This window comes from Sturnira hondurensis, unplaced genomic scaffold, assembly GCF_014824575.4.
Source record: "Sturnira hondurensis isolate 20B ecotype Veracruz unplaced genomic scaffold, ASM1482457v3 Scaffold0009733, whole genome shotgun sequence".
NCBI lineage: Eukaryota > Metazoa > Chordata > Mammalia > Chiroptera > Phyllostomidae > Sturnira > Sturnira hondurensis.
In genome coordinates this window covers 7,024,041-7,051,972 of record NW_028082364.1, presented here as the reverse complement: position 1 = coordinate 7,051,972, position 27,932 = coordinate 7,024,041, and the positions used below count along the sequence as shown (strand labels likewise).

At 63.4% G+C, this 27,932-nt stretch overlaps 2 protein-coding genes across 7 annotated transcripts in view; one reads left to right on the top strand and one right to left on the bottom strand.

Moving 5' to 3' along the window:
- Positions 1 to 24,275, top strand: part of NUDT1 (nudix hydrolase 1) — a 27,520-nt gene extending 3,245 nt beyond the window's left edge. For 2 of the 3 annotated variants that reach the window (XM_037057940.1, XM_037057942.1), the window contains exons 3-4: positions 1,255 to 1,400; positions 1,598 to 1,898. In XM_037057940.1, the coding sequence (XP_036913835.1) occupies positions 1,255 to 1,400; positions 1,598 to 1,770 (319 nt within the window). In that variant the 3' untranslated portion in view covers positions 1,771 to 1,898. Of the gene's footprint in view, positions 1 to 1,254; positions 1,401 to 1,597; positions 1,899 to 11,968; positions 11,976 to 24,260 lie in introns of those variants that run through there. The other variant, XM_037057941.1, reaches the window with a different exon arrangement.
- On the bottom strand, positions 3,965 to 27,932 carry SNX8 (sorting nexin 8). Of its 4 annotated transcripts, none has more exons than XM_037057936.1 (11): positions 27,911 to 27,932; positions 15,147 to 15,337; positions 13,585 to 13,702; positions 12,684 to 12,805; positions 11,018 to 11,098; positions 10,185 to 10,345; positions 9,516 to 9,648; positions 7,346 to 7,414; positions 6,363 to 6,509; positions 6,033 to 6,182; positions 3,965 to 4,116 (listed from the first exon to the last, which is right to left on the bottom strand). In XM_037057936.1, exons 2-11 carry the CDS (start codon positions 15,327 to 15,329, stop codon positions 4,006 to 4,008), a joined length of 1,275 nt encoding a protein of 424 aa, XP_036913831.1. In that variant the 5' UTR covers positions 15,330 to 15,337; positions 27,911 to 27,932; the 3' UTR covers positions 3,965 to 4,005. The 4 variants fall into 4 exon arrangements, with proteins under 4 accessions (XP_036913831.1, XP_036913828.1, XP_036913830.1 ...); XM_037057933.1 differs by lacking the exon at positions 27,911 to 27,932 and adding an exon at positions 27,507 to 27,621; XM_037057935.1 differs by lacking the exon at positions 27,911 to 27,932 and adding an exon at positions 27,507 to 27,621 and having other exon boundaries at positions 6,033 to 6,179.

Genomic DNA, 27,932 nt, shown 5'->3' with positions numbered 1-27,932 from the left:
GGGCCTGGGCGCTCCAGGTGAAAGCACGATCCGGTCTTCAGGTGAAGTCTGATGTCCGCTTACCACCTCCGTGAATAAAATCTGGCTGGAATGGCCACAGGTGGAAGCTATCCTGGGCCTCCAGGAAGGTCCTCTGGAGTCAGATCACTTCAACCCAACCTGCGCGTTTTTAACGAACCAAGCGTTTTCCCCTGACTCCCTGCAGCAGGCACGCAAATAACTGCATCACACCCCTCGGCCCCTGGAGATGAAGTTTAAAAACCCTTTATGTACAACTATAGATGGGCAGACATAATTCGAGCAGTTTCATAAAAACAAGTAAATATAAGGCGGCGGGGAGTGAGAGTCCCTGGGTGGCAGTGGCCTTGGTCCCGAGTCCCGCACAGACCCCCCAGGAAGTGCTGCAGTGCCTGGACAAGGAGCCTGCGTGCCCAAGGCAGCGCTGCGGGGCGCCAGGGAGCAAAGTGCCTCGTGTCTGTGGCTCCCCGCGGGGCTGTCGGGAGAAAAGCCCAGGGGGAGAGCTGGAATGGCAACAGAGCTCCTGGGTGAGGCGGCCAAGGGGGCTGCTGAGATTGCAACAAAAGTGTAACTGGAAACATTTTTAAGTCGGCTACGCACTGGTGTGGTTGGGGCTTCCTGGCTATGCTGGTGTGAGACTGACCCTCAGGCCCCTGCAAATGCAGCAGCCCTGAGGACAGAAGAGGGGCCCACCAAGGCGGGGCGTCCCGTCAACCACGGAGACGTTGCTGCAGGGTGAGAGGTCTCCTTGTCAGAACAGAGGTTAGAACAGCAGCGGCCTGCAGGGCGGCGCTGCGCTCTCAGCGTGGGGTGAGGAAGAACAACCCCTCCAGCAGGAAGGTTCGGGTTCCAGGCCCGGGTTCTGGCAGCCTGCAGGGATTCCTGGCTCTCCCAGGCTGCTCCCAAGAGCGACCAAACACAGGAGCCAAGACAGGCCCGGGCTGCCACGGGGTCCCAGGCTGTGCTGGCCAGTGAGCCCTGTACTGGACCCAACGCCATCCCCTCAACAACCCCGACTCCTCCCAGACCTTGGAACCGGCCAGCCCTAGGAGGTCTGGAGAACTGCAAAGCCCCTCAGGGTGGGCCCCCTCCTGCGGTCCAGCCCACGCCTCGTGCCACAACTCCCTGACCGAGCTCACTGGTCCACACACTCTCCGCATCCTCAGCGCAGCTCCAGGCTCTGCATGGACAGCCCGAGCTCCAGCTGCGGCCCTCACCCAGCCCACCTCTCCCCAGGGAGCTGTGGGAGGAGTGCGGCGTGACCGCGGACGTGCTGCACAAGGCGGGCCACATCGTGTTCGAGTTCCAGGGAGAGCCGGAGCAGATGGACGTGCACATCTTCCGCGCAGACAGCGTCCAGGGGACCCCCGCGGAGAGCGACGGTGAGTCTGACGGCCCGGTGCAGCCCTGCCCTGCCCTTGACTGGGAAGCAGGCTTCGCCAGGCCCTAGCACGCACCCTGCTCCTCCTCCGACTCGGTGCAGCAGTCGGGGGAGTCCCCGTCCAATCACGCTCACCGTGCTGCGGGCGCCCCCTTTGAGTCGGCTGAGAGTCGCACATGCTCTTCCCACCCACTCCAGAGATGCGGCCTCAGTGGTTCCCGCTGGACCAGATCCCCTTCGCTGACATGTGGCCGGACGACAGCTACTGGTTCCCCCTCCTGCTTCAGAAGAGGAAGTTCCACGGGTACTTCAAGTTCCAGGGGCAGGACACCATCCTGGACTACCAGCTGCGCGAGGTGGCCGAGGCCTAGAGGCGGAACCCTGCCCTCCACCCCCCAGGGTGGTGGGATGGGTCCCTGGGCCGAGCTGCAGCCGAGCTTCCCATCTGGAACTCGACTGGAGGGAAGGGAAATGTAATAAACGCCTTTTGCTTTTTCAACGTCCCTCACCAGGCCCCACGGCCAGTCCAAACGCGTCCTCAGGGCACCACCAGATGTGCTGGGCTGTGGCCACACCACTGGGCACAAGAGAGGGACACAGGCCAGGGGCCAGGGGGGCAGAGGGACGGACACAGCTCCTGTGACTGTCCCCTGGTGGCTGCTGGTGGAGGGGGCTGGCACTGATGAGGATAGTGCCACAGGCCCCTGTTGGGGTCACAGAAGTGGGTAGTACGTATGTCCTCCGCAGCCTTGTGACTGCATTTTACACTAAGGGAAACCAAGGCACAGCCAGGGCCCAGGGCTACAGCTCCAGTCAGCTCCACCTGGAGGCCAGCCACTGTCCCTGAGCCCAAGAGGGGAGGGACGGGCCCTTCTCCTAGCTTCCAACCAGGAAAGGGGGCCCCTCCCACTTCCACAAAGAACTCACAACTTTCCTCAACTTTTATAAATACGTTTAATACGAGTTGTGTTAGTCGATGAAGGTCTTGGAATGCAGGCCACTTGTCAACAGTCCCATTTGCTGGGTGTGGGAGCTGTGGACCCATGTGGCCAGGGAGGGGGGGAGTGCACCCCATGTGAGGCTGATTCAGGCACAGAAGAGGCAGGGGCCCAGACACAGACCCCCTGGCAGCGGTCAGCCGAGTCCCACACACCCTCTCCCCTGCCCACCAGGCTGGGGGGGGGCAGGCCACGATGGCGATTGTCTTTGGTAGCTGCTGAGGGCTTGGCACAGCAGGCCGGGCTGAGGCAGTAGTGTCGCTGTGGCTCTGGCCTGCCGGGAGCAGGCGCGGTGACTCCTCTGGGCCAGGAAGGCTGACACTGGGGGTCCCGTCACTGCTGGGGGTGAGGCTGTGGTGGCACGTTGGCTCCCCGGGGCCGCAGGAGGGGGCAGGTGTGCAGCCTGCCATCGCACGCCTCACAACCTGCACGAGCAGGGCCCCGGTCTGGCCTGGGAGGCGCTCCCTGCCACCCCTTGTCCCGTCACCCTAGACAGGCACCAGACACGTGAGCAGCAGCTTCCCAGGGGCAGGACAGAGATGGGCTGGTCACATGACAGCTCAGGCGCACACAGCGCCGGAAGGGACCAGCCTCAAGTGGCAGCGTGGACGTGGCCCACGTGGCCAAAGACCGGTTTCTACAGAGAGCAAGGTCAAAAGGCAACAGTGGCCCCCACGTGGCCAGCACTGGTGGGCGCTGCCTGGCTCCTCGGCCCAGGAAGGCACATTTTCACTGCAGTGGGGGCCTTGGGCTGGTACAGCAAGCAGCCGTCTCCCCATACCCCTGTGGCTTTCTCCCCATGGACAGAATCCAGCATGGGGTGTGCCCAGGGGACCCTTCCCCCGAGGGTGACCTGCAACAGCCTGTCAGCAGATATTACCCAAGAGCCCACCTGAGCTTGGCACACACAGGGGGGGGACAGCCTGAAGTCTGGAAGGCGGGCCCCCCCAAGATCCCACGGAGTGTCAGAATGCACCCCACCCCGTCCCACAAGGGCCCCACTGCTCCATGCTCACACACAGGGGCAAGACGGGCCCACTCCCACCCCCAGAGCTGCTGGAGCGCCAATCCCCTCGCCCCGGGGGCAGGTGGTGGGAGGCAGCAGTGCGAGAGTCTGGGAGGAGGGTCCTGGTCTCCCAAGAAGGGGGGTCAGTTGGAAGGTTCACAGCAGCAGGCCACTCGCTGGCCCTCAGCCCCCACCTGCTCCTGCCCTTCCAGCCTCAGGTCCCGTGAAAGAGGGGTCCCTGCACGCCCCCCAGGCACCACCAGTGGGAGAGCCTTTGCCGCCTGCCCTCTGGGTGTCGGGAGGAATCCTGACACATCTGCCCACCCCACTCACAGGCCACAGTCGTCGGGGACGACTGCCACAGACCCCATATGGCCTCAGCTTCCATGGACGCTCAGAGACCTGGGGTGGCATCTCTGGCCCCGCCCCCGTGGGGGGAGGGGCGCCACCTGAACCCCAGCCACGCCAGCTCCGGTGTCAGCTCCTCTCTGCTCAAGGGGTGGCAGCTGGTGGGGCCTGGGGAGCAGCCGCCATCGGAGGGAATGAAACAGGGACACACTGTTTGGAAAGAAGTTTTAGTGGGGGGCCGGGTCCTCTCGGCGCTAGTGCGGAGACGGGCCTTCCCTCGGGGACCGCGGCGGGGTCAGGGTGCTGTCGGGCCCCACGTACAGACAGTGGAGCTTGGGCTTCAGGTCGTCCCACACCTTGCTCATCTGCGGGGGGAGGGGCAGCGTCAGCCAGGCAGGTGCCGCACCCAGAGGCAGCCGCCCAGTGGCTGGGGCGGGAGGGGACACGCCACCACCAGCCTTGGGTCACCTGCCCCAGAGCTGCCCTTCCCACTCCCTGCGTCATGGCGCATTCCTCCACAGGCAAAGCCCAAAGTCAGAGTGGGCCCAAAACCGGAGCTGACAAGACGGCGGGTCCCTCTGTCCCCTGCACGCAGGACAAAAGCAGCACACGTCTGCGGGACACAGGAGCTGAAGGAGCGCTGTGCTGCTTCCGGCACTCTCTAACAGCTCCGCCAGCGCCACCTTCTGGCTCAGCAAGTCAGACACCAGAACCACCTCCACTGGGTGACCACAGGGGAACAAAACGCAGGAGGGAAGGGGACGTGCCCCCATGCCTGCCCAGCTCTGCAGCGAGAAAGGGACAGGGGGACCCAAGGGGCAGGCAGGCTTTGCAGTAGGCGGGGGTCCAAGGCCAGCCCTGACGGCAGAGCGGCTCATGTGACCACAGGAAAGGAGAGTGTGGCCCTGGGGACGAGCAGATCAGGCAGAGATCACAAGAAAGGGGACCAGTCATCCCCTATAACAGAGGACCAGGGTCCCAACCACTTGAGCCAGGTGCGACCCAGGCTCACCTTCTGTCCTGCCAGGTCCCCCCATCCCTGAGTCACCTGGTGCCCACTTCTTAGTGGGCACACCCAGAGAGCACACCCCTGCAGCCTGGCCCGGAGACAGCCGTCAGCGCCACGGGAGGGCCTGCACCCCAGGACCTGCCTGCCGGACAGCCCTCCGGGTTCTAGACCAGGGTCTCGGCTGTCCACTGAGTCAGTCACAGCCACCTCCTGCTGCACGGGTGACCTCCGCCTTCTGACGGACAGCTCTCCACCTGCATCTGACCCCCCTGCTGTCACCGTCCCCACCGCCCCTGTGAGCTACGGCTCTGAGTTCACCCCACGCGCTGCTCACAGAGCACTCCCAGCAGAGTGGGCCAGGCCCCTTGCTCTCTGGCCTGCCACTTGGCAAGGGTCTCCGTGGTCCCTGGAGACAGGCCAGCGCGACCAGCTGTACACCCAGCTCAGCCACAGACCACGGGATGCTTGCAGCTCAGTTCCCACAGTCTCCCCAGGCTGCTGGGCGTCCCCAGGCCACTAGGTTTCACGCCTTTTCATACAAAAAAACGGCCACGGACTCGAAGGTCCGGCCACGGGCCCAGAGCTCAAAACAGGCCACAGTCGCAGGGCTGGGCTCGGAGTCGGGTTTCAGAAATCCTGAGCCCAAAACGCAGCAGCCCCAGGCCCAGGAGCTGGGGGTGGGTGCTGGCAGAGCACCCGCTGAGGCGGGGCCCAGGGCCCAGGACAGAGCACATCAGGAGCCAGACTGATGAGCCTTTGTAGTCCATGGCCAGACATCAGAGCCTGGCCATGGACTACAAAGGGGTCAGTTCCCAGGGGGTCCCCAGCCCCGGCCAGACTGGGACCCCTGATGCTCAGAGAGGGACATGCAGGTCGCTACTGGACACGGGTGAACTGGGGGCCGACAGCCCCAGGTGACAGCCCAAGAAGGTGCTGCCACGGCGTCCACACCTCGGGACAACAGTGGGTCTCCCCACAGGCTCAGGAGCCACCGCCTGGAGGCGGCTGAGCAACCTTTGCAGGGAGGCACCCAGCTCAGCCCCTCCTCCTCACCCTCATCCCCACCGACCCTTCATCTCAGTTCCGAGAATTCCCACGCCATCCCCAACCCCCAAGCGCCTCCCCGACCCCCAAGCGCCAAAGGAAGACAGGATCTGTCCCTGCAGGCTCGCTCTGCCCCGCCCCCACCTGGGAGACCTTTAGGGCCGTGGACTCTCCCCGACCCCACTAACTCTCCTAAGAAGGCCTTCGGGGGTGGCGCGGGGAGCCCACCTCCTTGTGCCCTTGGATCTGGGAGTTGACGAAGGCCCCGAGGATGTGGGACGTGAGGGGCAGGTAGGCGTGGACCAGCTGCGTCTCCTGGTGGAGGCAGTAGAGAGAGAAGTGGCCCCGCAGCTCCATCGTCTGGATGGCGTTCTCCTGCTGCAGCACAGACAGCACCCTTGCTCCCAGCCCGGCCGCTGCGCCCCCATCCCCGGCACGCGCCCGTAACTGCCCCTCGGCCCAGCCGGTTATCCGCACAACAGCCACGGAACAGCCACGGACGGCCTGCAGTGCGGCCCTGGGGTCCGCCCGCACCCCCGCCCCCGCCCCCCGCGGCACCTCCAGGATGCGTGACTCCAGCTGCTCCACGGACTCGGGCTCGTGGCCGTGCGCGGCGGCGCTCATCTGCCTCCGCATCACGCTGTACTTGCGCAGGGCTCGCTGGTGCTTGTGCAGCACACCTTTCTCATGCCGCTCGCACAGGTCCTGGCAGGGAGAGCGCGCTGGAGCCCCTGCCGGCAGGAGGGCAGGAGGCCGGGACGTGCCGGGCCAGAGGGCCGGTGGCCCGGCCCAGCATCCCTGCTGTTCACAGCCAGGGTGGGAGGCCTTTCCGGGAGCGGCTTCTCTTAAAATCAGTCCGCACATGCCCACTCACACCTCGCTCAGAGTGCCCACGGAACAGAGCGGCTCAGCCAGGGGCCCAGGGTGGAGCCCCCGCCCACAACCCACGTGAAACGGGCCGCCCTGCAGAGATGGGCCATCTGGGCGGGGACGGCCGGCTCGCTGCCCCTCCGGCAGAGGAAGGTGCCCCAGCACCCCCAGACTCTAAAACACCCGTCAGGAGGAACAGCAGCCACAGTCACGGGGCTGGAACTTCTGTGGCCGCCTGGCGAAAGCCCACCCAATGCCAACACCCTTTCTGGAACATTCCCACGGCCCTGGGCCAGCTCTCCAAGCCCTCAGCACGAGGGTTCCCGGCTCCATAGCCAGCACATCCCGTCATGACGCCCCACAGGCAGAGAGCTGCCCTGGAGAGGCGTGCACACGTCCCCGGGCCCGCCCCTCGGGTGTGCGCAGAGCCGTGCCATCCCCCCGTGGCACACGCACACTCTGCCCTCACAGGGGACAGCGGCTGGGGCCACAGCCCAGAGCGCCCCACAGCACCCGCCAAGGGACAATGACACTGGAGCCTGCACCACTTGCCCGCTGTCTGCACCGGGCTCCCCAACTGCTCTTCCGCTCCCCCTTTGCGGGGCAGCACCCCCCACCCACCCAGGGCCTCTCAGGGCGCTCACCCTGGCCGGGGCACGGCCCAGACTCACCTTGTAGGACTGGAGCAAGTCCAGAAAGAGATTCAGCTTCTCTACCACGTCGTTCTCCTCCTGCCGGCCCTAGGAACCAGAGATGCGTCACCCGGTGCCACAAGGGCAGACGGGGAGGATGGCCGCAATCCTGCAGTCCCCAGGCAAGGCAGACCCCTCCCAAGCCACAGCCAGACACCGACAGGGAAGTCACCGAACCCCGCGGCTGCATGAAAGCAGGGACCTCACTTCCCGGGGCGGCCTGCCCACGTGTGTTCGCCGCTCAACACCACGCATTCTTCCCCTGTTCCAAAGCCACTGTCTGTCGTACACACCCACAGAGCCTAGCCAGCACTTTGGGGCCTCGAGGGCCCCGAGCTCAGAAGTTCTGGCCACTCGAGCCCACACGCCTGCAGTCGAGGGTCTGGTGGGCGAGGTTACAGAAAAAAACCCATTGGCCACCAGCTCCTCCCTAATGGGGGGGGGAGGGAGGGGAGCCTCCCCTGGTCGGTGGCAGGCCCCCGGGCCCCTCTCCTGATCACGTCACCTGCCAAGGAGCCCAGTTCCAGGTCAGTGGCGCACAAGACCCTAAACCGCCAACACCTGTGCCTCCACCGGAAGCACACGCAAGCTGCCACCACCGGGTCCCACGTGAGTTCCACTCATCTGGCAGGAGGGGGTACCCAGGCCCCCCAGCAGAGCAGGGGTGCAGAGCCAGGGCACACAGCCACGGGGAGAGGGGAGCAGCCCTCAGGCCTCACGCTGGTTCAGCCGAGGAGGACGAACTGCAGCAGAAAGCCCCGAGGAGTCGTGGGGCTGACCGGTCAACATTGTTCACCTCGCTTCGGTGTGACGACCACCGAACACAGCAAGAGAACTGGGGAGGGGACACCGCTTTAGACAGGTAGTCTCGAAGCAACACTCCTGAGCTCAGACCAGAGAGCCTCGGGGCCGGGAGGAACGTCCAAGTGCGACCCTGAACCACCCCCGCAGCCGGACCCCACGGCCGACTCATGGTGGAAAGAGCATCTGAGTCAGAATCAGAAAGGCATTAGAAATGACCCCGCCCTCAGGGACTCAAGGCACCTGCCCCAAACTCAGGAGGCTGCCAGGGCAGAGGGGGCTGCAGGGGCCACAGGCCAGGACCCCTGCGACCAGAACAGCTACCGTCCTCTGTGTCACAGGCTGACCTCTAGGTTCAGCAAGCTGGGTCGAGAGTGTCCTCAGTGACCCAGCCCAGCTGCCTGCTGTCAGCAGGCCGGGAGGCGAGCACAGAGACCAAGCACGCAGAGGGAAGCCCCCACAGGACAGCGCCGCACTCCGGCTGCCTGAGCTCCCCGCTGGCCCAGGCATGGCCAGACCTGGAGACGGTCCACGTCCAGCACCCATTCCAAGAGACCAACAAAGCCCCACGCTCGGTTTCAGGAGGGAGCAGGCAGGCACTGGGGCCACGGAGAACGCGTGCCCAGGACCTTCTACACCAGCAACGAGCTCAGGCCTCCCCGCCCGGCACTGAGAGGCACCCAAGCACCCTCCGAAGCCGGACCAGCCCCCAGCAGCACAGCCCCAGATGCGCCACTGCAGCCCACCCCTGCTGCCAGGCAACCTCAGCAGCCAGGGCTTCACACGCACGTTGCTGTGACTGCATCTGCCAGCAGCCAAAGCGCCCTTTCCCCGAGGACCAGGGAGCCAACTTCACCGAGAAATTACGTGACAGCTTCACAGCAGAGAAGCAGCCGGATGAACCCCTGCCTCACATGACCGGGTCTGTGGACAGGCCCCCAAGACGACGAGGTCTTTCGGAGTCCTGCACGGCACCCACCACGGCACGGGCTTTTCCCGAGGCGACCGGCTGAGGGCGGAGAGTCTCGGGTGCGGGAGCCAAGACCCTGTTCTTGTGAGCCATCAGACGGCCAGGTGGGCTCTGGCCCACCCACAAGCCAAGCCCAAGCGGGGTCTCCCAGGGCAGACCGTACCTTCCCAGCCAAGTCTCCGGAGGCCAGAACCCCACCGGCTCGGCGTCAGCAACCCTCTCGGGGGCGTAGATGCTGACAGGGAGCACGGGGAACCTAGGAGACGTGCGGTCCCAACCCCAGGATGGCGGTCACCAGCTCACCACCGGAACCTGCGTGTGCACCCCAGCAGCCGCCCCACAGGGCCCTGGGGCGGGCGCGGGCAGCCGCCCACTCACCTGCTGCGCAGCCTTGTCGGCGAGCACGGCAAACTCCACGGACAGGCCTTTCAACGCCTGCTTCAGGGACCCCCATGTGCTGCTGTGCAGGGCGGCCCAGGAGGGGAGCGGGGTGGTGTCGGACCCTAGGGCACTGAGGGGGGCGGGGACGGGACAGCAGACGAGACACTCAGGGCCTCAGAGCTCACGGCCAGCACCCTGGCCACCTCCCCCAGCCCAAACGCACGTCCCCCCGGGGCCACCTGCGCCTCTCCTGACCCAGGCCCTCGCTCCTCAGAGAGTGGCTGTGAGAAGCCGGGAGCCTCCTAGAAAAAAGGGACCCCAGCCCCAGGCCTGCTGCCCCCAGGCCTCCCCACGGATCCTGCTGCGGGTTTGGAAGCCAGCCCCTGGAGTCTGCCCAGGGGCGGGGCCCAGGTGAGGCCCCGCCTCTCCTCCAAAGCACCCACAGCTGGGGGGCCCTTCCCAGGTCAAGTCCATCTAATCCCAACAACGGGCAAGGTGACCCACGAGAAGCTGGTGCACGTCTGTGTGGGAAACCCACTTCTCTCTGCCCCACCCCCGAGTGCCCCGCCCTCCCCCCCACAGCTCAGCACGGGGGCACCTTCTGCTGCGGGCCCACGCGGAAGCCTGAGGCCGCCCACCTCCGGGGCACCCAGCAGGACCACCTGCCTCAGCTCCTTCCCGAACGTGAGGAGGTCCGCAGCGTTGTCGATGGCCCGGGACGCGATCCGCTCTGCCCGGTCGCGGAGCTTGTAGAAGCTGTTGTAGACGTTGCGGATCAGCTCCCGGCTGAGCGCGAACTGAGTCTGAACATCCGCCGGGAGGAAGTCCTGCCGGGCGGGAGGGAAGGCCGCGCATCTGGGTGGGCAGCACCGCTCAGACCAGATGGGCCCGTCCCACAAAACAGTCGGACTCCCCAGTCCCGGGCACGTGGGGGCCTGCCCCTGACCCCTCGTGTCCCAGGGATGGAGAAGCGTCGTCGCACGTGTGGCAGGGACAGCTGGATGACACCAAGGGGCTGCGACTCCGGCATCCCGGACACTGACCGCACAGCAGGTCCTGCCACCGCACCCCACGCGTGACCCACAACCCGAGGTTGAGGCGTCAACGCGGGGAGGCCTCTGCAGCCCCCACCCAGTCCCCAGGGGTCACTTTCCACCTGCTGTGACGCTGACCCCGCTGACTACATCACGCCTACAAAACAGAAAGCTCCGGGAATGGAGCACAGGGAGCGAGTCTCGGTTTGTGGGGACGAAGTTCAAGGAGGAAACAGGAAGCTACAGAACCATGGCCACCGCCCTTTCAGGGAGCAGATGCCGTTCACTGGACGCCCGCCGACCTGACCATCAGGCCCTGGACCCCGAAAGGCTGGCAAGTGGGCACTGGGCACGGAAGCCTCTCTGCCCTGTTCCCTCGTCTCCACAAGGGGCAGGATGCCGGCCGCCACCCGAGGGTCACGTGGGGAAGCACACGGACGCCCCTGTCCGCTCTCCACTCCGTACCTTGGCCCGGGGAGCGAGCTTGCAGGTCAGGAACTCGTCCCCCCCACACTGCGCCGCCTCCTTCAGCCTGCCCTGCACGTCCTGTGGAGGGAGGGACGCAGCACAGTAAGGTCAGGACCGGGTTAGGGCCGCCCTGCGTCCACGCTCATGGGGACAGGACACTGTGCCACTCCCTCACTGTCTCTGGTTCGACTCTCCCCGTTGCTCCGAAGCTCAGGGGGTCGTTCTGGGATGGGGAAGGATGGCTCCCCAGAGGCAGCTCTGCGGACCCCACTCGGGGAGTGGAGACCCCCTTCCCCTCAGGAAAGGGTGGCTCCGCCCACAGACCCTGAACAGACGGCAGATTCAGAGCATTAGAAAGCTGAGGGCCCTTCCTTCCCAGGAACAACCCATGGGATGCGGCCCCCAGCATCCCTGGGCAGCTTGGGGCAGAGAGAGGGTGGCCCTCAGATTCCTGCCCAGCCCCCCACCATGCTGCAGGAGAAGGCCCCACTAAGAGCCAGGGAAACAAGCAGAGACTCTAACCTAGAGCCGCTGAATGAGGTCCCTCTAGGGTCAGGAATCCAGCATTCCAGAAACACCCAGAATATCTGTTCCAATGGTCTCATTTTACCAAACAAAAAAATGGGGTTGGGGTCCTGGGGACCCCCCAGCTGTGTAAAGCAAGGGGCCAAGGGAGCCCCACACCTCCAGACCAGGGCCACCTGGCGCCACACCCAGCTACGTCCTTTCCACCCCTCCTTTGTCCTCAGCCGCTGTCAGCTCCCCTCTCCCACCACATCCCCTCTGGCAACAAAGCTCTCTGTTCCGAGGGGACCTGCCCCCCTACCCCCACCCCACCCCCCGAGGGAACAGAAGCCACACACTCCCAGCTCCAGGACAGGCGTGCCCCGGTGTCTGGCAACAGCCCCACACAACCAGCAGCACCCGCAGGTCGCCCGGGGGCCACAGTGGAGCAGTGAACTTTCTCCAAGGGTCAGAAGCTGCTTCTGCCTCGAGGCAGTGAGGGGAGGAGGAGGCCAGGCCCGTAGTCCCTGACTCTGCCCTCTGCCCTTTGCCCCCAGGCCTTCCTGCAGCTGGGCCTTCCTGCCCCAGCCCCTTCCCTGGCCTCCGAACAAGAAGATGGTCAGGCGCACGACCCGCCAACAAAATGTCCTTGTTGGGGCCACCCCCAGCCCACCCCCACGACGAGAGGGTCTCCACAGAAGAGGTGCCTGTCCTGGGGACCCAGCTGTGGCCAGGGCGGTGGCTCTGCCTCAGCTTCCCACCTTCAACCTCGACTCCAGACAGTGAGTCAAGCCACCACCCCAGGCTCTCGCTGCATCGGTGCGCACGCGGCGATCACAGCCAGCTCACGGGGCCACACCGGCCCTGCTGGGAGACTCGGCTGGTGGTGGTGGGGGGGCCGCCCTTGGTCGAACGTGGCCTCTTTCCTTCCAGGAAACACGCACTCACATCTGGAGTCTCTGGGACGTCCTCGAACCACGGAGCCTCCCACGTGGCCACACCAAGGACCCCTCCATGCGACACACCGAACCCTGCAGAGCCCCAACCGTGGCCGACCTGCTCTAACCCAGCCCCCGGGGCAGCCACACGAGGGACAGGCAGAGAGCAGGGGAGCACCGAGCCAGGGACCAGGGCCTGCCCGAGGCGCTGAGGTACTCACGGGACCGCTGAAGGACAGGAACAGCTTGAGGACCACGTCCTCCGAGAAGGGGGGGTGCCGGGCCACCAGGTTGGTGAAGCGCTTCAGCGCTCTCCTCCGGGCTTCGATGAACTGCCTGTCCGCTGAAGACAGGACGTGGGTCACCCACGGAGGCGGGCAGGGCCCACTGCACTCTGGGGCCCCAGGTGGCCACGCAGGGAGGGGCCCGGAGCCCGTGCTCGGCCAGCCCAGGGCAGTGGGCGTCGCACCCGAAGAGCCGAGGGAGCAAGAGCAGAGGGCACCCACTTGGCACCCCCTCGGACGAACACGAGGGGCCCGGACGGCCAAGGAGAACCTCAGAGCCAACGCCCTTGCACCACCCCCACTGAAGTCCCGTCCTGTGACCCTGCAGCGAGGAACGGCTGAGGCCACACACCTCCACTGAACCCTGTTTTCCCGTTCACGTGACCTCCAATTCACCCCGCAGTGGGACCAATGAACACATTTCACTTCAAGAAGAAAAGGTGGATGTGTAAAGACATTTAAGTCTGACCACAAATAGAAAGAGTGTTTTTACAATTTCCTATTAATTTACTTTTAGAAAGACGGAGAAGGGAGAAGAGAGGGAGAGAAATATCACACAGCCCCTCCTGGGGACCTGACCTGCAACCCAGGCATGTGCCCTGACAGAGAATCGAACCAGTGACCCTTTGGTTCCCAGGCCGGCGTTCAATCCACTGAGCCACACCAGCCAGGGCAGAGATAGTATTTAAAACGCTATTCTGAAGCTACTGAACAAGGCCCCTGGAGACCAGCAGGAACCCTTGCACGAGAAGGGTGGTACCCCCAGAGAAGGCGGCCAGGATCTCAGCACCCAGGGGCCCGTCCCACTCCCCGCCCCCCAAGGCCGGCCCCGCCATACCTCCCAGCATCCTCTTGGGCGGCAGGGCGGGCACCATGCGGTAGGGAAACTTCTGGAGCAGCAGCTCGTGGAAGACCACGAAGTCGTTGTAGCGTCTGTACACGGAGGACTTGAAGCGCTGCAAGGCAAAGGGCCCCGCACTCAGACTCGCCAGCACCCTCGCCCCTGCTGGACCCCACAGGCAGGGCCACCGGGCCCTCGTCTTCCATCACAGGCCTTCACCGAAAGGAAAGCCACCTGCTCATCGCGGACACGGAGCCCTGCGCAGCTCTGACCTCGTCCCTACTGCGTCCCTCCAGGTCTTCCGGGAGAGAGGAGGCCCCGCAGGGATCCTTGACCCCTGAGGTGGGCACTCCTCGCCCCTGAACAGTGCGCAGAAGGGCACTGCCTTCTGCACTCCCGGCCAGGGGTGTCCCCCGAGACATCCTCGGTGACGCAGACACTGCGTCTCTGGCCTCCCCGAGAGGCCCTCAGGCCGAGGTCAGAGCACAGAGACCGACTGGGGCTCCCCGCGGGTTCCCGGGAACCTGCAGCCCCACTGCGGAGGAAGCTGCCGGCTCCGCCAGGCTCGTGTCCTCGTCAGCAGGGTAATCTGGCTGGGGTCGAAGGTCAGAGCCTGCATCAGAGACGCGCATGAGCGGCCTCGTCCAAACCCGGCACACCGCCCAGACCACCACGGACACTGCTGAGCAGGAAGCCAGTCCGGGGAGGCAGCACACAGTGTGACTCCCATTTGGCGACACTCTGGGAAAGGTGAAACTGTGGGGACAGTGAAGAGATGGGCAGCTGCCAAGGACTGAGGGAGGAAGAGGCGAGGGGTGTGCAGGTGGGGCGGGGGGGGGGCGGCGACACAACTCTGCAGGACGCAGCTGTGTCATGGAGGACACCTGTGGCGACGCATCTGTCCAAACCCACAGGACGTGAGCACCCAGAGCGGCTCCGGTGTGGACTGTGGACTCTGGGTGTCAGTGACAGAGGCACATGAGTCCTCACGTACCGCTCCAGTGGGCAGGTTGACAAAGGAGGCGGCCGTGCGTGGGGGATCGGGGAACGGGGGATCTCTGTGCCTCCTGCTTAATTTTGCTGTGTCCTAGAACTGCCCCAACTAGAAAGGCTATAGAAAACGTCGAATGTGCCCTGGCTGCTGTGGCTCAGTGGATTGAGTGCTGGCCTGCAAACCGAGAGGCTCGTGGTTCAATTCCCAGTCAGGGCACATCCTTGGGCTACAGGCTGGGTCCCCAGTAGGGGGTGCACGAGGGGCAACTGATCGATGACTCACTCTTCAATGTTTCTCTCCCTCTCTTCCTCCCTCCCTTCCCCTCTCTCTAAAAATAAGTGAAATCTTTTTAAAGACAGTGAAATGTGCATATGTACAAAACGAGCTGAACGTGTGTCCCACCGTTTGGGATCCTGCCCAAATGAGCCTCCAAGCAGCAGTGTCTGCACGGGGACGGTGAGGACGGGCTGAGCCACCACGAGACACGGGGCAGCCTGGCTCTCCGCCATCCCCGCCTGCGTCTTCCCTGTGGGCCCAGCGTGCGGACCCCGCCGCACCGAGTTACCTGGCTGGACACCTCGTACTCCACATGCTTCAGGAAGAGGCCCTTCTTCTCGGGAATGAGCTCCACCTGCACGGAGTCCCTGGCCAGCAGCTCCTGCAGGGTGTGGGCCAGCAGCAGCGGGTTCCCCTGCGGCATCTGCATGCGACGGGGGTCCAGGTCGCTCCACTCACTGGCCTGGGGCATGGGCAAGTCTGGAGGAGAGACGGTGACGCCGCATGGGACTGGCTGCGGGGAAAGCGGGGGCAGCGCCAGCTCTCGGTCCCCGAGCCACCAGCTAGTCCAGCCCAGGGACTCGGGCCGGCACAGGCCAAAGCCCTCAGCGGCCCAGGACCCACCCACTCGTTCACGCACAGAGGCCAGCCCCTGCTCCGAGGGTGTGTCTGCTCTCGAGTCGGCACCACGCCCACACCCGGGACCAGTCCGATCTCGCTCTGGACTGGTGGAAGGACAGGAAGTGGTGCACCGACAAGCTGTGTGCCAAACAAAGTCCTGTCCTCCGGCGTCAGAAACGGGCTTCAAGCAGAAGACACCGGCCACGTAACTGTGTGTCCCCCAGTTCCTGCTCACGCGCCACCTGCCCGTATGAGAGCGACCGTTCCCATGGTGACGCTCCCGCATGCGTGTGCAGGCCGGGATCCCAGTCCTGTGCCCCAGAACGCCTGCTTCCTCGCAGATAGGAGGTCGGCCTGTGTGGCAGGCAGCTCAGAGACTGAGGCCTCAGCGGCGCACAAACAGGAAAGCCAAGCTCATGGTCAGTCTGGTGACCAGCACAGAGAGCACTCACGAGAACCAAGGTCCTTCCGGCAAGAAATGAGGTTGGCAATGTCCCACGGCGGGGAAGCCTAGTTCCAGGAAGCTCAGCAGGACCAGGGGCCTTTCCTTCCCTAACTGCTTCCCATGTGGCCAGGACTGACCTCCCAGCAACTGTCCGGGCCACGCCTCAGAGCTAATGACAGGGTCACCTCCATCCGTGATGTGAGTCAGCATTTCAGGACTGAAAATGGAGCTGCCCTCACCTGACCTTAACGCTCAGCAAAGAAAACAGACCCAGGCCTCCCAGTGTGCCTGGGAGCCCCCAGGGGCACAAGAAGCCCCGCAAGCCGGGGGCGAGGGCGCCAAGGGCAGCGTCCACCCTGGCAGAGGGACCTGCAGGGTGGCAGGAACAGGGGCCCTCCCGTCTGCACTCGTCTCTCCTCGTCCTTTTCTGTCCCGGGGCCTCGTTACCAAGGACTTAAGTGCAGCGGCAAAGGAGTAGAGGCTCACAACTCATCAAAACGTGTGTGTCAGTGTGAGTGTGAGTATGTGCGTGAGTGTGTGTGCACACACATGCATGAATACGTAAGAGCTGGGGGGCTGGCATCCCCAATACCTCAACGGCCAGACGTGTCTAGCGCTATGATTCCGGGTGCCTATGTGTTACATAGGACAGGTATGATTTTCACCAAAATAGTAACAGTTCAGGAAAAGGGGCCCCTCCAGCTCCATGGCCACACGAGGGCCGCACCTGCAGGGGGTGCCAGGCTCCCTGAGGAGGTTCCCAGCCTCTGCGGGGACCTGCCAAGTTCAAGGACAGGGCTCTGACACTCCTGGCAAACGGACACCCTGGTAGCCAGTTCCACGGGGAGAGAACGGATGGAGAGGAGGCCAGCCGGGCGTCACACAGGAAGGCCGGGGGCCGGGGACGCGTCTGACTTCCGACAGCGCGGGCTGAAGTGCAGCCCCTGCCATCTCCTAGCTGCGTGGCCTGACCGCCCCTGAGCTTCCAGCCTGTAAAGCGAGGGTCTAGGGTCCCGGGCCCGCCGCCGCCACGGTGGCCGAGTTGCTCACGGGCTTCCTGAGGGGGCGTGCCCTGCCCCGTACCAGCCCTGCCCGCACGGGGCTGCTCCGCCACACACGGTGGCTCACTGACACCCAGTGACGGGCCTTCAGGCACGCCCACACATGCCTCTGTGCCCTGTCATGCTTCCGTCAGGACCCCAGGCAGCCGTCCCGCCAGCTCTGTGTCCACAGAGGCCCGGCTCCAGGGTGCCGTCAGCCGTGGCGTGGGGGGCCCTTGCTCACCGGGTCCAAAGGGCCCAACCCCGCGGGCATGTCCAGGGAGCCCGGCCATCGGGCAGGCCCTTGCCCTGTCTCCACCAGCCTCTCTCAGCAAAGGCTGAGCAGACAGAAGTCACAGGCAGGGAGACCCTCGGCAGGCACAGGCCGGCCCCTCACAGGTGGCCACACGTGAGGCGGGGGGCAGCACTGGACACTGGGGTCCCCCTAACTCCCAGCGTCCTGGCACTCCCGGGTTCTTCGGCTGGCAGAGAGCCCCTCACCGAGCGGGGGGGTCACGTGGTGCCACAGGCAGCAGGGAGGAAGGTCCCGTCACCCCCTGCAGCTCAACTGCCACGTGATCCACCACATGATCCACCTGTCAGGGTCACAGGGACAGGAAGCCGGGCACCCGGGGCAGGGCAGGGGGTCAGTGTGGGGAGAAGGGCACGATGGATGCTCAGCAACACGGACGTGCTCGATGCAGCCGCAAGGCACACCGGGAAACCTGGAAACGGTTAACACTGTGTCACACACACGTGCATGTCACATACATGTACACGTCACACAGTGTCTGCACGTCTGTACTGTGGGTTTATTTTAAAGCTGCAGATGACTGGGCCCTACCCTCGGCGTCTCCAATGGGGGTCTAGGAACCCGAATTTCTAACCAGCTTCCAGGTGAGGCGAGTCCCAGGGCCACAGCCTGAGGACCACAGTCACAGAGCGGAAGGCACTCGATGCCCCAAATCCCGCAAAGACCGGGTGCTGCCAACCGCCACTGCCTTGCCGTGCGCAGTCATTCAGCGGGCGCGGGGTGAACGGTGCCTGCCAGACAGCTCTCCACCCGGGCACCACACACTTGGGCCCGCAGCTGACCTCAGGCGGGGCACTGTCTCTGCGTGACACGTGTCCTCACACTGTCCTCAGGAAGCGGGAGCAGAGGCATCCTCCTCCTGTCCGCAGCCCTGGCCTCAGAAGCAGGACTCGGCGGCTGCGTGGCCAGGGCACGGTCGGGGCCACCCTGCTAACAGGACCTGCCCCCGTCAGCTCTTCCACGACCCCTCGCTCCAGAGCCCGGTGAGAGAGAAACCGTCCAGGGCTCAAGTTCACTAGCCGTGCGGTGCGTGTGTGTCTTTTACTGGCTCACGTGCCGTAACATCTCGGCCTAACAAGAAAGGAACATCACCCCGACCTGCAATCTATAAACGCCCACCTTCGTCTTGCTCGCCACACGTACAGAGCGATGACGGGCGATTTTTCAATGTCCAGTGTGTCTCTGCATGACCACACCTCTCTCCCAATCTTCTGAGGAAAAGCGAAGCCCTCCCAAGTCCCTCGCCACTCAAACAGTTACTGTGGAAACTGTTTTGCTTCCAGCGAGCCTTTCTTCAAACACACAGGTAAATACAGTTACATTTGTCTTGATGGTAAATATTCCGAACGTGCAGGAGAGGACGGACAGGATCAGAAACAGTATCCAGCCGAGAGCTTCCCCGGCCCACGCTGGCCACATTGTTTCCGAAGACTGGGTGAAACAAACGTGCATACCTACGCCTTCCCACTCCCATTCCAAAGCCAGCAGCGCCCCAGAGCTGATGGGCAGCAGGGCCAGGCAGGGCTTGGCACCTTCTCCGCACAGGTGTCCACAAACGCACACCAGCACTGTCTCCCATTAAGAAACACACGACGTTCACGACGTTCTTTTTCCCACCGACTTTCTCGACTTCTTTATATTTGAAAGAGCATTCAGAAGAGCGTAAACATCGAAAGTTCCGCTGAACGAATCCATACTCCAGTGTACCAGCACCCAGAAGAAACGCCACATCAGGAGCACCCCACGCCCCCCAGGTCCCCTTCAAGTCCCTCCCGCCCCAAGGGGCACACTGCCTTCTAACACTGCAGGGTGTTGTGTTCTTGTCTTGTCTTGATTTGCCTGTTGTGCTGTGACGTGAGTGGCGTCAGACCTCGAGGTCCTGTTCTGACTTCCTCCCCCACCGTGCCGGGTGTGGACACCGTGGGACCGTGGCAGCCGCAGGGTTGCGGTGTCTCCCATTACACACAGATCACCCCAGACACGGGTGTGCACTGCGGCTGCGTCCACACCGAAGAGGAAGATGCCGGCACCCAGGATTTCCCACCGTTCAGCTTAGGAGGAGGGTCTCCCGCTTGGCAAAGCTACTGGGCCAATCTGTACGCCCAACAGCGATGGCTCCCAGGCCAGGCGCGCTGGCCGGCGCCGCTCCCACCACGGCTGCGTTAGTCCCCGCTCACGTCACAACCAGGGTTCCTTATTCCCGAGAAGTTCCCTGTTCCTCAAAACTGCAATTGTGTAATGCCCTAGGCACGGAACTGAGAACCACGTAACCCTTCTCCGAGGAACGGTTCCTGCGGTTAAAAATACCCTGAAGACCATCCACTCTCTCAAACTGCTTGGCTGCATTTTCTCCAACCCTTGGAACCAGTTCCCGGAGAATCCCAGGTCTTCCCTGTAACAGACACTTCCCCAAACAGCTTTTACACCCACACAGGGAAAGCCCAGCACCCTGACCGGCGTGGCCCGGGTAGTAACTCTGTCCTTGGAAACCCCCCTTGGATGTCACTGTGGTCCCTGCGGCCACCCACGGGAGGCACCCTCGTGACACCAGGAATGGGAAAACCGAAATTTCAGCTTCCTAACGGGGGTCCAGAACACAGGTTTTCCTCAAGTCAATGGGGCGAATGCCCCCTCCCCACCCCGCTGCCCCCCACCTTGTCACCTCTCTCCAGCCACACTGGCTACCTGGCCGTCCTTGACCTCAGCACGCACCTTCCGGCCTTGGAGCCTGCACGCTATGTCCCTTCTGCGGGACGCTCTTTCCCCGACACCCCCGACTGATCCCTTCCTCTCCCTGGAACCCGGGTGCCAGCACCCGACGCTGTGCCACCCACTGAGGGGCACTTGGCTCGCCCCGCCCCCCCACTTCCTTGTGTCTACCGCACGCCGTCCATGCCCCTTGCAAGAACCTGAGCGCGCACCATAGGCCTCTTCGTCCTGTTCACAGCCAGCTTCCCGGCGACCGGACCAGAGCCTGGCGCTCAGCAGAGTCTGTGGACCGACTGCTGGGGACCTGTTCCCACGAGCAAGGCCACCTAGCATCATCGAGACCTGGTGGGCGCCTCGGCAGGGCAACGACACCTGCAGATCACAGGGAGGCCTGGCCGGTGACAGGAGCCGTGCCTCAGCAAGGGACAGCAGAGCACATGCTGAGGGGGGCAGTGTCTCCCCGCAGCACCCAGGGCCTTTCTGACAATCTGCAGCTGGGCCTGTTTGTCCCCACGCGGTTATAAGGCCCAAACCCTGATTACAAAAGTCTGGATCAGCAACCAACCCAGCCAAACACTCTCCCGTCTCCCCACGTGGCTTGAATCAGAGCAGAAACAGACACCCAGTGTGTGTCAGCTGAGACCTTCCACCCAGGACCTCCCCAGCCTCCAAAGCTCAGTGCCGACACCCAGCACGTGTCTCCCGGTCCCCATCAGGGCCGGGAACTTCTCGGTGTCTGGAACCTTCCCAGATGCTGCATATAACACCTCTCCAACCCTGAACCACTCTCGGCGGGCACTGCAACCCCATTTCACAGATGCGGAGACTGGAGGCCTGACTGGCAGCGAGGCAAGTCACAAGCTACCTGATGACACCAAGTCCCGAGTTCCCTCCCTGACTGGTGCGGCCTCACTCAACACCCCACATGGGGCAGGGGCAGGTTTGCCCCAGGCTGGGGTCAGGCCCCCCCCCAAATCCCGGACTCCTGACGCCGAACAAACCCTCGCCTCCCTGCACTCGGCTTTCTCATCTCTAAAATGGGGACAAGGTCAACCACGCTATTGTTCAGTGACAAGAGTTTAAAAGACCAAAGCAGGGATGTAAAAGTGTCCAGCACAGAGCCCGGCACCCGGTCCTTCTAAAGGACCCGCACACGAGAGGCTCAGCTCACAGCTCACAAAAACCTGGACCACAGGGACCACGGAGGGGACAGGGCTCCGTGCACACTGCATCCTGGGGGGCCTGGCGGTGGCGTCGTGGTCCCTCGGGAACCGATCGACTGCCCCAGTCCCACAGTCACCCCAGGGGCGGCTCGAATGCCCTGCGACTTCAGAGACGCGTGTGCCCACTCATTGGCTCACGCACTCGCACACACACAGAGGACACTTTCAAGCTGTGATGGCTGGCTACTCCTTCCCGGGGAGACGCAAGGGACCAGACCACGGGGGGGCGGGAGAGAAATCCCTGGTCTGTTTCTTGAGACATCAGAAAACCGAGGTCAAGGCTGCAACTGTCACCTGTCAGGTGATTTCCTGTGACTCAAATCAGGGCCCAAGGAAGTGACACAGGGCCACCGGATCGCCGTGCCCCCAGGGACGGATGCTGCGGCCCTGTTCCTAAGGGTCTGTTCAGCTGAGCCCTCCCCAGAGAAACCTCTAGGGGCCCCTCGGTTCTGGTGCCCACAAGGCCTGGCGACGTTCTGCACAGCTCGAGAGGAAGCTGTTTTAGGTCATTGGGGGAACCTTGGGATAGCTTACAATGTAGGAGACTGAAGTTCAAGGAAAAAACCTCCTTGCCCCTAAATTTCACCTGTCTCTGGTTTTTGTTGTCTAAACCCTTGCCCTGGTCCGGCCCGCAGTCCCCAGCACTCACCTGACCGTGGGACCCCAGGACACATAAGGACCCATCCAACCAGGCCCATGCTGACCTGTGGAAAGGACCACCAGGCGTATGACCAGACCCCTGCTTCCCGGCCACCTGCCGCGTCCACACCCAGGCACACAGCTCACCAACCAGAGGAAGAAGGGACGCCTCAGGGACAGGCACTGGCAGCTGCCGCAACCAGAGGGTGCAGACCATATTCCCCACCACTGCGTCTCACAGACTCTGGGGACCCCCGGGCAAGCAGGCCGCCCTCTGCTCTTCTGTACCTGTGCCTCCCAACCGGTCACCTGCACACCGTCCTCCAAGGAGAGAGCTCAGCCCGCATGTCACACCCCCAGAGACACGACCTGTGAGCGGGGTGCCTGGACACTGGCCTCACCTGCAAACAGACCCGCATGACCCCGGGCCCGGCTGACCTGACCTGAGCGTCTGCTGCAGACGCAGCATGCAGCTGAGCCCCGCTCCGTGGCGCCGGTTCTCCTACAGACGACAGCGCGCCCCCGCTCCAAGGCCAGCGCCTGTCACTGTGTCCCATGCCACCATTCAAGCGCACTCACTCCCCTTCTGGAAAGAGCAGTGGCACCTCGCAGTGGGCTCCTCACAGGACAGCTGCTAGAAGAGGGACCGTCCCATCTGGGAGGGGAGGGTGAGTGGATCCCTAAGGCGGGATCCTAAGGGGTGGGTAGGAGATGCCAGCCCACGCGGACTACAGCAAGGAGACACCGTGGGCCGCACCCTAACTGCAGCAGACGCCCGGGTGGGCACCCCAGCTCCCCCGTGTGACAGCTGTATGGCCCTGGGCAAAGGACGGGACCGCTGTGTGCCTCGGTGTCCCCATCTGTAGCGCAGGGGGGGAAGCAACCGCTCCCCTGACTGGCCTGCGGTGTACGCTGGTGCTTCGGCACCGCGGACAGACAGAGCGTCCAGCACACAGCAGGTGCCTGGCCGTCGGCACAACCACACCACCACAGTCCCCCGCCGAGCTCCCCTTTGTGGAGACCTCTCCTGCTGACGGGGACGCTTGGGGCGCAGTCTGTCTGGGACAAAGCCCGTCCACACCCCGTGACGCAGTTCTTCCACAGAGACTCTCCTGCGCCTCCGTCTCACGGGCAACCTAAGAAGCACGTGAGCTGTAACACGCGGGACCCCCCCCCCCCACATCCAAGAGCTACAACACAGTGCAGCTCTGTCCTTTTGCATGCCACCGGCAGGGAGTGGCCAGTTCTGGAAAGGCCGACCCACCCCAGCCTGGACTGGACTTCCTCCGGAGCTGGGAGGCAAACCCGTGCTGCGAGGTAACTGTGCCACGTCAGGAGCCGCCTGGCTTTCCTCCCCAGCTGGTGGCCCCACCGGGGAGATGCTCAGAACGCAGGTGGGGTTCCCAGGTACCCTCCCGCCGCCACACAGAAGCCGGTGTCGCCACAGTCTGCGTCCTCCCTCCTGCTGGTGCCAGGGGCCCCCAACACGGCTGGACGCACCAGCACCAACCACGCTCGGACAGACACGGCAGAGGCGGGCGCTGCACCAGGGAGGCGGACAGGGGGCCCCACACTTCTGCAGCATGCTTTCGGGACGGGGCCCCCTGCGCCCCCTTTGTGGGCCAGGCTGCGCGGCTGGCAAGTCCTTCTAATGAGTCAGGATGTCGGGTTTACCAGGTCGTTTTCTACTGTGAAATGACAGATAAAATGACACATTAATCCTGATACTTTCACACAGAAGGTCACCCCTGAAGTCTGGTGATTCTAAAGAAAAACACACGAAGGCCGAGGGTGGGTCAGTACCCCCCGCACCCCCGCCCCAGCCGCTCCCTGCCACCCCGGCCAGCGCAGTGTGCTGCCGTCTCTTCCACGCGGCGCTTTCCTCTGGATGGAAAAGCGAACATCACACAGAATCCCCCACCCAGGCACATCCCTTCCTGGCTAACCACAGACGCTGCCCGGACGCGTTCTGCACAACAGCGCTCCGGAGTCAGTTCCTCTTTCTTCGGAACAGCACACTTCGCCGTGCAGAGTGTGCGTGTGCGTGTGCGTGTGCGTCAGACACACAGAGTGTAAAGACCAAACACACAGCTGAAATAGCACTCACATAAAGACCTAACGTGTGCTGCGACCCTTACAATGAGCTACAGCAAACGCGCGGCCCCACCCCAGCACGTGAGCCCCTTCCACAGAGCAGATGCCCGCCAGGCGACACAGGGCCCCAGGAGCTGCCAATGGAAGCCAGTGTGGGGGAGGGCGGGTGCATGGGGGGTTTTGCCTAAATGCAAACAGAAGTTGGAGATGCGAGTCCATCACAGCCCGATGCGTTCGTCTTCGGTGACAGCTCAGTGATTTCTGACACGTGTGCACAGGCAGGGAGGCGGGCAGGGTGGCGCTGGGGAGCAGAGAGCAGGTGGGTCCCCGGGCATGCTGAGGGGGCGGGCCGCTGCACAGACAAGGGTGGCGGACAGCATTCAGGCCTCGCCCCAAAGACCACCAGGAGGCATCGGAGGTTTTGCAGGTTTCGTAAAACAGCCGGCCCAGAGCGCCCTGCCCAGATGGAACGCCTGGAATGCCGCGGAGGAGCCGCTCAGACAGAAACGGGGCCAGTCGTCCCAAGCCATAAAAACCCAGCGACAGTGGCCAGGGTCACGGAGAGCAGGGCGAGGGGCCCCCGTGTGTTCCTACCAGTGGGTGATGCTGTCCAAACAAAGCAAACCAGGCCACCCAGCAAGCATCACCCACATTCTGTGTCATTCGTACCCGACGTCCCAACCACCGAGTTCACAACCTCAGAGAGGCCCCGAAATAACCACTCATCCCGAACAGTCCAGGAACAGAATGTCCCGGTCAAGCAGCTATTTTCAGAGTTATAATTTCAGCAGAAAACCCACCAAGGTTTTCTTACGTCCAAAATACAGAAAGAATTGCTGTCAGTAAGGAAAAGACAGTCCCATCAGGAAATGGGCAAAAGATACAAGCAGTGAGCCCAGAGCGGCCATCCAAGGGGAAACTTACAAAAAACTAAACCTCAAATGAATTAAGGGTCAAGGAAATGCCAATCAAAACAAAAACAAAATACTTCCTTAATTTTTCTAAGTCTAAAGAACATTTAGAAAACGGCACTGCGAAAGAATATAAAAATAAGCAGGTGAAAAATGGTATTGCGTGTTAATGACCTTACGGGAAAGGATGGTTTTACTACATGGCTTCTACACGTACAAACTGGTCACTGCTGCCCCAGAGGATAATCTGTCAGCGTCCGTTAAAGCGAAGAGAGTGGGAGCCCTAGGGCCCAGCAATCCCATCCCTGGGGCCCCCATCCATCAGGGGTGGGCACTATAAAGATATCCGCCTCCCCCTCCCTGGGCCCTGCCAACCTGCTGGGCTACGCGGTGAAGGGGAATGAGGGCCGCAGTCTCACCCGAATCGAGGGCAAGGGCCGTGGACTATGCAGGTGGGCCCAGCGCAGCCCCAGGAGTCCTTCCACGCAGAGCAGGGGACGAGGCAGGCAGGACCAGAGATGACAGCGTGAGAAAGATGTGGCCCAGGGCCGCTAAGGAAAGGGCAGCGGCAGCCAAGGACTCCAGACGCCAGGAAACAGGGGCCTCCCCAGGCCTCGGGGGGAACGCAGCCCAGGAGAGCCTACTTCCCACCACTGACCAACAGTGGGGACTCTGCGGGAGTGACTTGCGTTGTTTAAGCCAGCGAGTGTGTGGTCACTTATCAGAGCAACCACAGGAAAGTAATACACCACCCGAGGGGAAAACACGGGCGGTGTGGACAAGGAGGCGTGTTTCCTGAGTGCGCACACATGTAAACCATAAAAACAGAACTGGAAGGCTCCACCCCAAACTGAGAACAGCGGTCTGCTCCGGTAAAGCCAGAGGGGGTGACAGCAGCCGGGGTGAGACTTCAACTTCACCTACAATGTCTTTCTGTCAAAGAGGCTGCACATGTCCACGAACTGCATCGTGAAAAGCTGAATTCTTAGGAAGGGAGCTGCCGTCCACAACCTAAACTTCAAAAGGCTGAAACATGACCAGTGCGGAAGTCCTCAGTGAACACAGTAATCTTTCCCGCCAACCCCGAAGGTGCTGCAGAGCGGAGACCTGAAAATCCCCACAGGTAACACCCCTGACGATGGGTGCCAGCTGTGTGGGCACCACACCCAAACCGACCTGTGCTCCTGTGTGAGATACACACACATCCTGGGGGAAACCTCACTCTCAAAGGCTGAGGTTTTCCAGCTCCACCCACCCGAGCCCCATGCCCACCAGCGCATGCCCCTTTGCCGCGCCCTCTTTGGGCCTACCCACCACCTCTGGCTTTAGTTTCCCCGGGGGCAGAGAGGAGTGCCCAATGCTTCACCTGCCCGCCTCCCAGGACCGAATGAAATGGAATGAAATGACTCGCCACGCCCGCCGGCCCACAGACCCCGCCTCAAGACTCCCCCCAGGTGTAGGAAAGCTCCATCTCCATCTGGAGATGGAGAAGCGCTACAAGGTCCATTCCAGGAACACACCTACCAAATCGCCCTGGCCCTGAGGAAGGCCACCGCCCGGGGAAGTCCCGGGAAGTCCCAGGGCGTCAGTCCAGGGGACGGCGTTTTAACGTGACTCCGCGGTCGGCCGTGGGTGCCTGGGTGCTCCAGGAAACACCCAGTGCAGCCCCTCGACCTGCAAGAAGAGACCCCCCCCAGCCACCACCGCACCCAGGACCTGAACTGCGCAGGGCAAAGAGCACTGCCACCCAATCACAGCCCCCCGTCTCCAAGGGTGTTCGGGCCAAGGGGTCCAGTCTGGGGCCCTGGTATAGGTGGGGCTGACTGGGCCACGCTGGGCTGCAACCTGTGACCTCAGGAACACGATGTTCTACTCAAGAACGATCACATGCTTCCCCTTACTCCACTTCAAGCGAAAAGAAAAATAAGTGAAGACCAAAGGGGGCTGGGGAAGGGGAGACCGCCGTCCAGACTCCGGACTCCGGGGGGCCCAGGGTCTTCTTATCAATTAGACCAATCCGGTACAATGTCCCCCCCAACACACACACCCAGGCAGCTTCGAGGCCACTCCTCCTTAATGAGTAAACCAAGAGCCCCCAGAACTCGCTTTCAGGGTGGCCTCCTCAGGGTGAACCTTTCCAGAGCCCCCAGGCGGCGTTCCCCAACTCTGTGCCCCCTGCCAGGAGGAAGCAGTAAGTCACCCCAACATCCACCTCTGCGCACTCTGCAGTTAGAGGACTACAGGGGGTCACATTTAAACGGGGCGTCCTCAAAAACCCAAGCCTCCTGCATTTCTGTGGACAAATGGGACGAGTCACACAAAACGCCCAAGTCCTGAGCGGCCAAATTACTCGCTTGAGGCCCCGGAGGTGCAGCCGCTGTGCCCACGCGGCTGCGCAGGAAGCGTGGGGCGGGCGGGCCCGCTACCCGGAGGGGTCTGGACAGACACGGGCAAGAGCGCGTGGCGACGTGCGAACCCGGTGCTCGGCTCCCAGGACCGGCGGCGGCACACCCAGCCCCCGGGGCTATGCGCGCCCCTAGCAGTGGGAGAGGAGCCCCGGCAGGGCGCGGGGCGCCCGGGGCGGAAAGGGAGCGGAGGGCCGCGGGGTCACCGCGCGGGCCCTGGGGCGCCGTCCACCCGCCCGACCGCTTTACCTGCCGCCGGTGCGTCCGCCTCCTCGTCCGCTTCCGGCTCTGCTGCCGCCGGGACTGCCGCCGCGGGCAGCGGGTCCATCGCACCGCCAGTCATGTGAGCGCGCTACACGTGACTTCCTCCGCACCCGCCCTCCGCGCCTCTGCCCAACCTCGCCACGCCCACTCCTCGCCCGCCCCGCCCACTATCTCTTGCCACGCCGGCTCGGCCCCGCCCATGCCACCTGGTCCCGCCCACTCCCCGGCTCTACGACCCCGCCCCGGCCACGTGGCCCAGGGCAGGACGGGCGCGCGCCGCCGACGTCGTGCGCGCGCTGCCCCTCACCGTGGGTTTGCCGCAGGCGCCCGCTCCCCACGCGCCCTCGCTCAGGCGCCCCTTCACCCACCACTCATTCTCCCATGCTCACCCCTCCGCCTGCGTCAGGGGCG

Bases quoted from the DNA above. Each gene is read 5' to 3' on its own strand.
- SNX8 (XM_037057933.1), bottom strand. From the start codon at position 27,600: ATGACTGGCGGTGCGATGGACCCGCTGCCCGCGGCGGCAGTCCCGGCG. The intron at 12,806-13,584 runs GTATGGCGGGGC...TCCTGTCTTCAG, and splicing joins GCCCAAGAGGATGCTGGGAG to CGGACAGGCAGTTCATCGAA. The intron at 10,346-11,017 runs GTACGGAGTGGA...CCCGCCCGGCAG, and splicing joins AGCTCGCTCCCCGGGCCAAG to GACTTCCTCCCGGCGGATGT.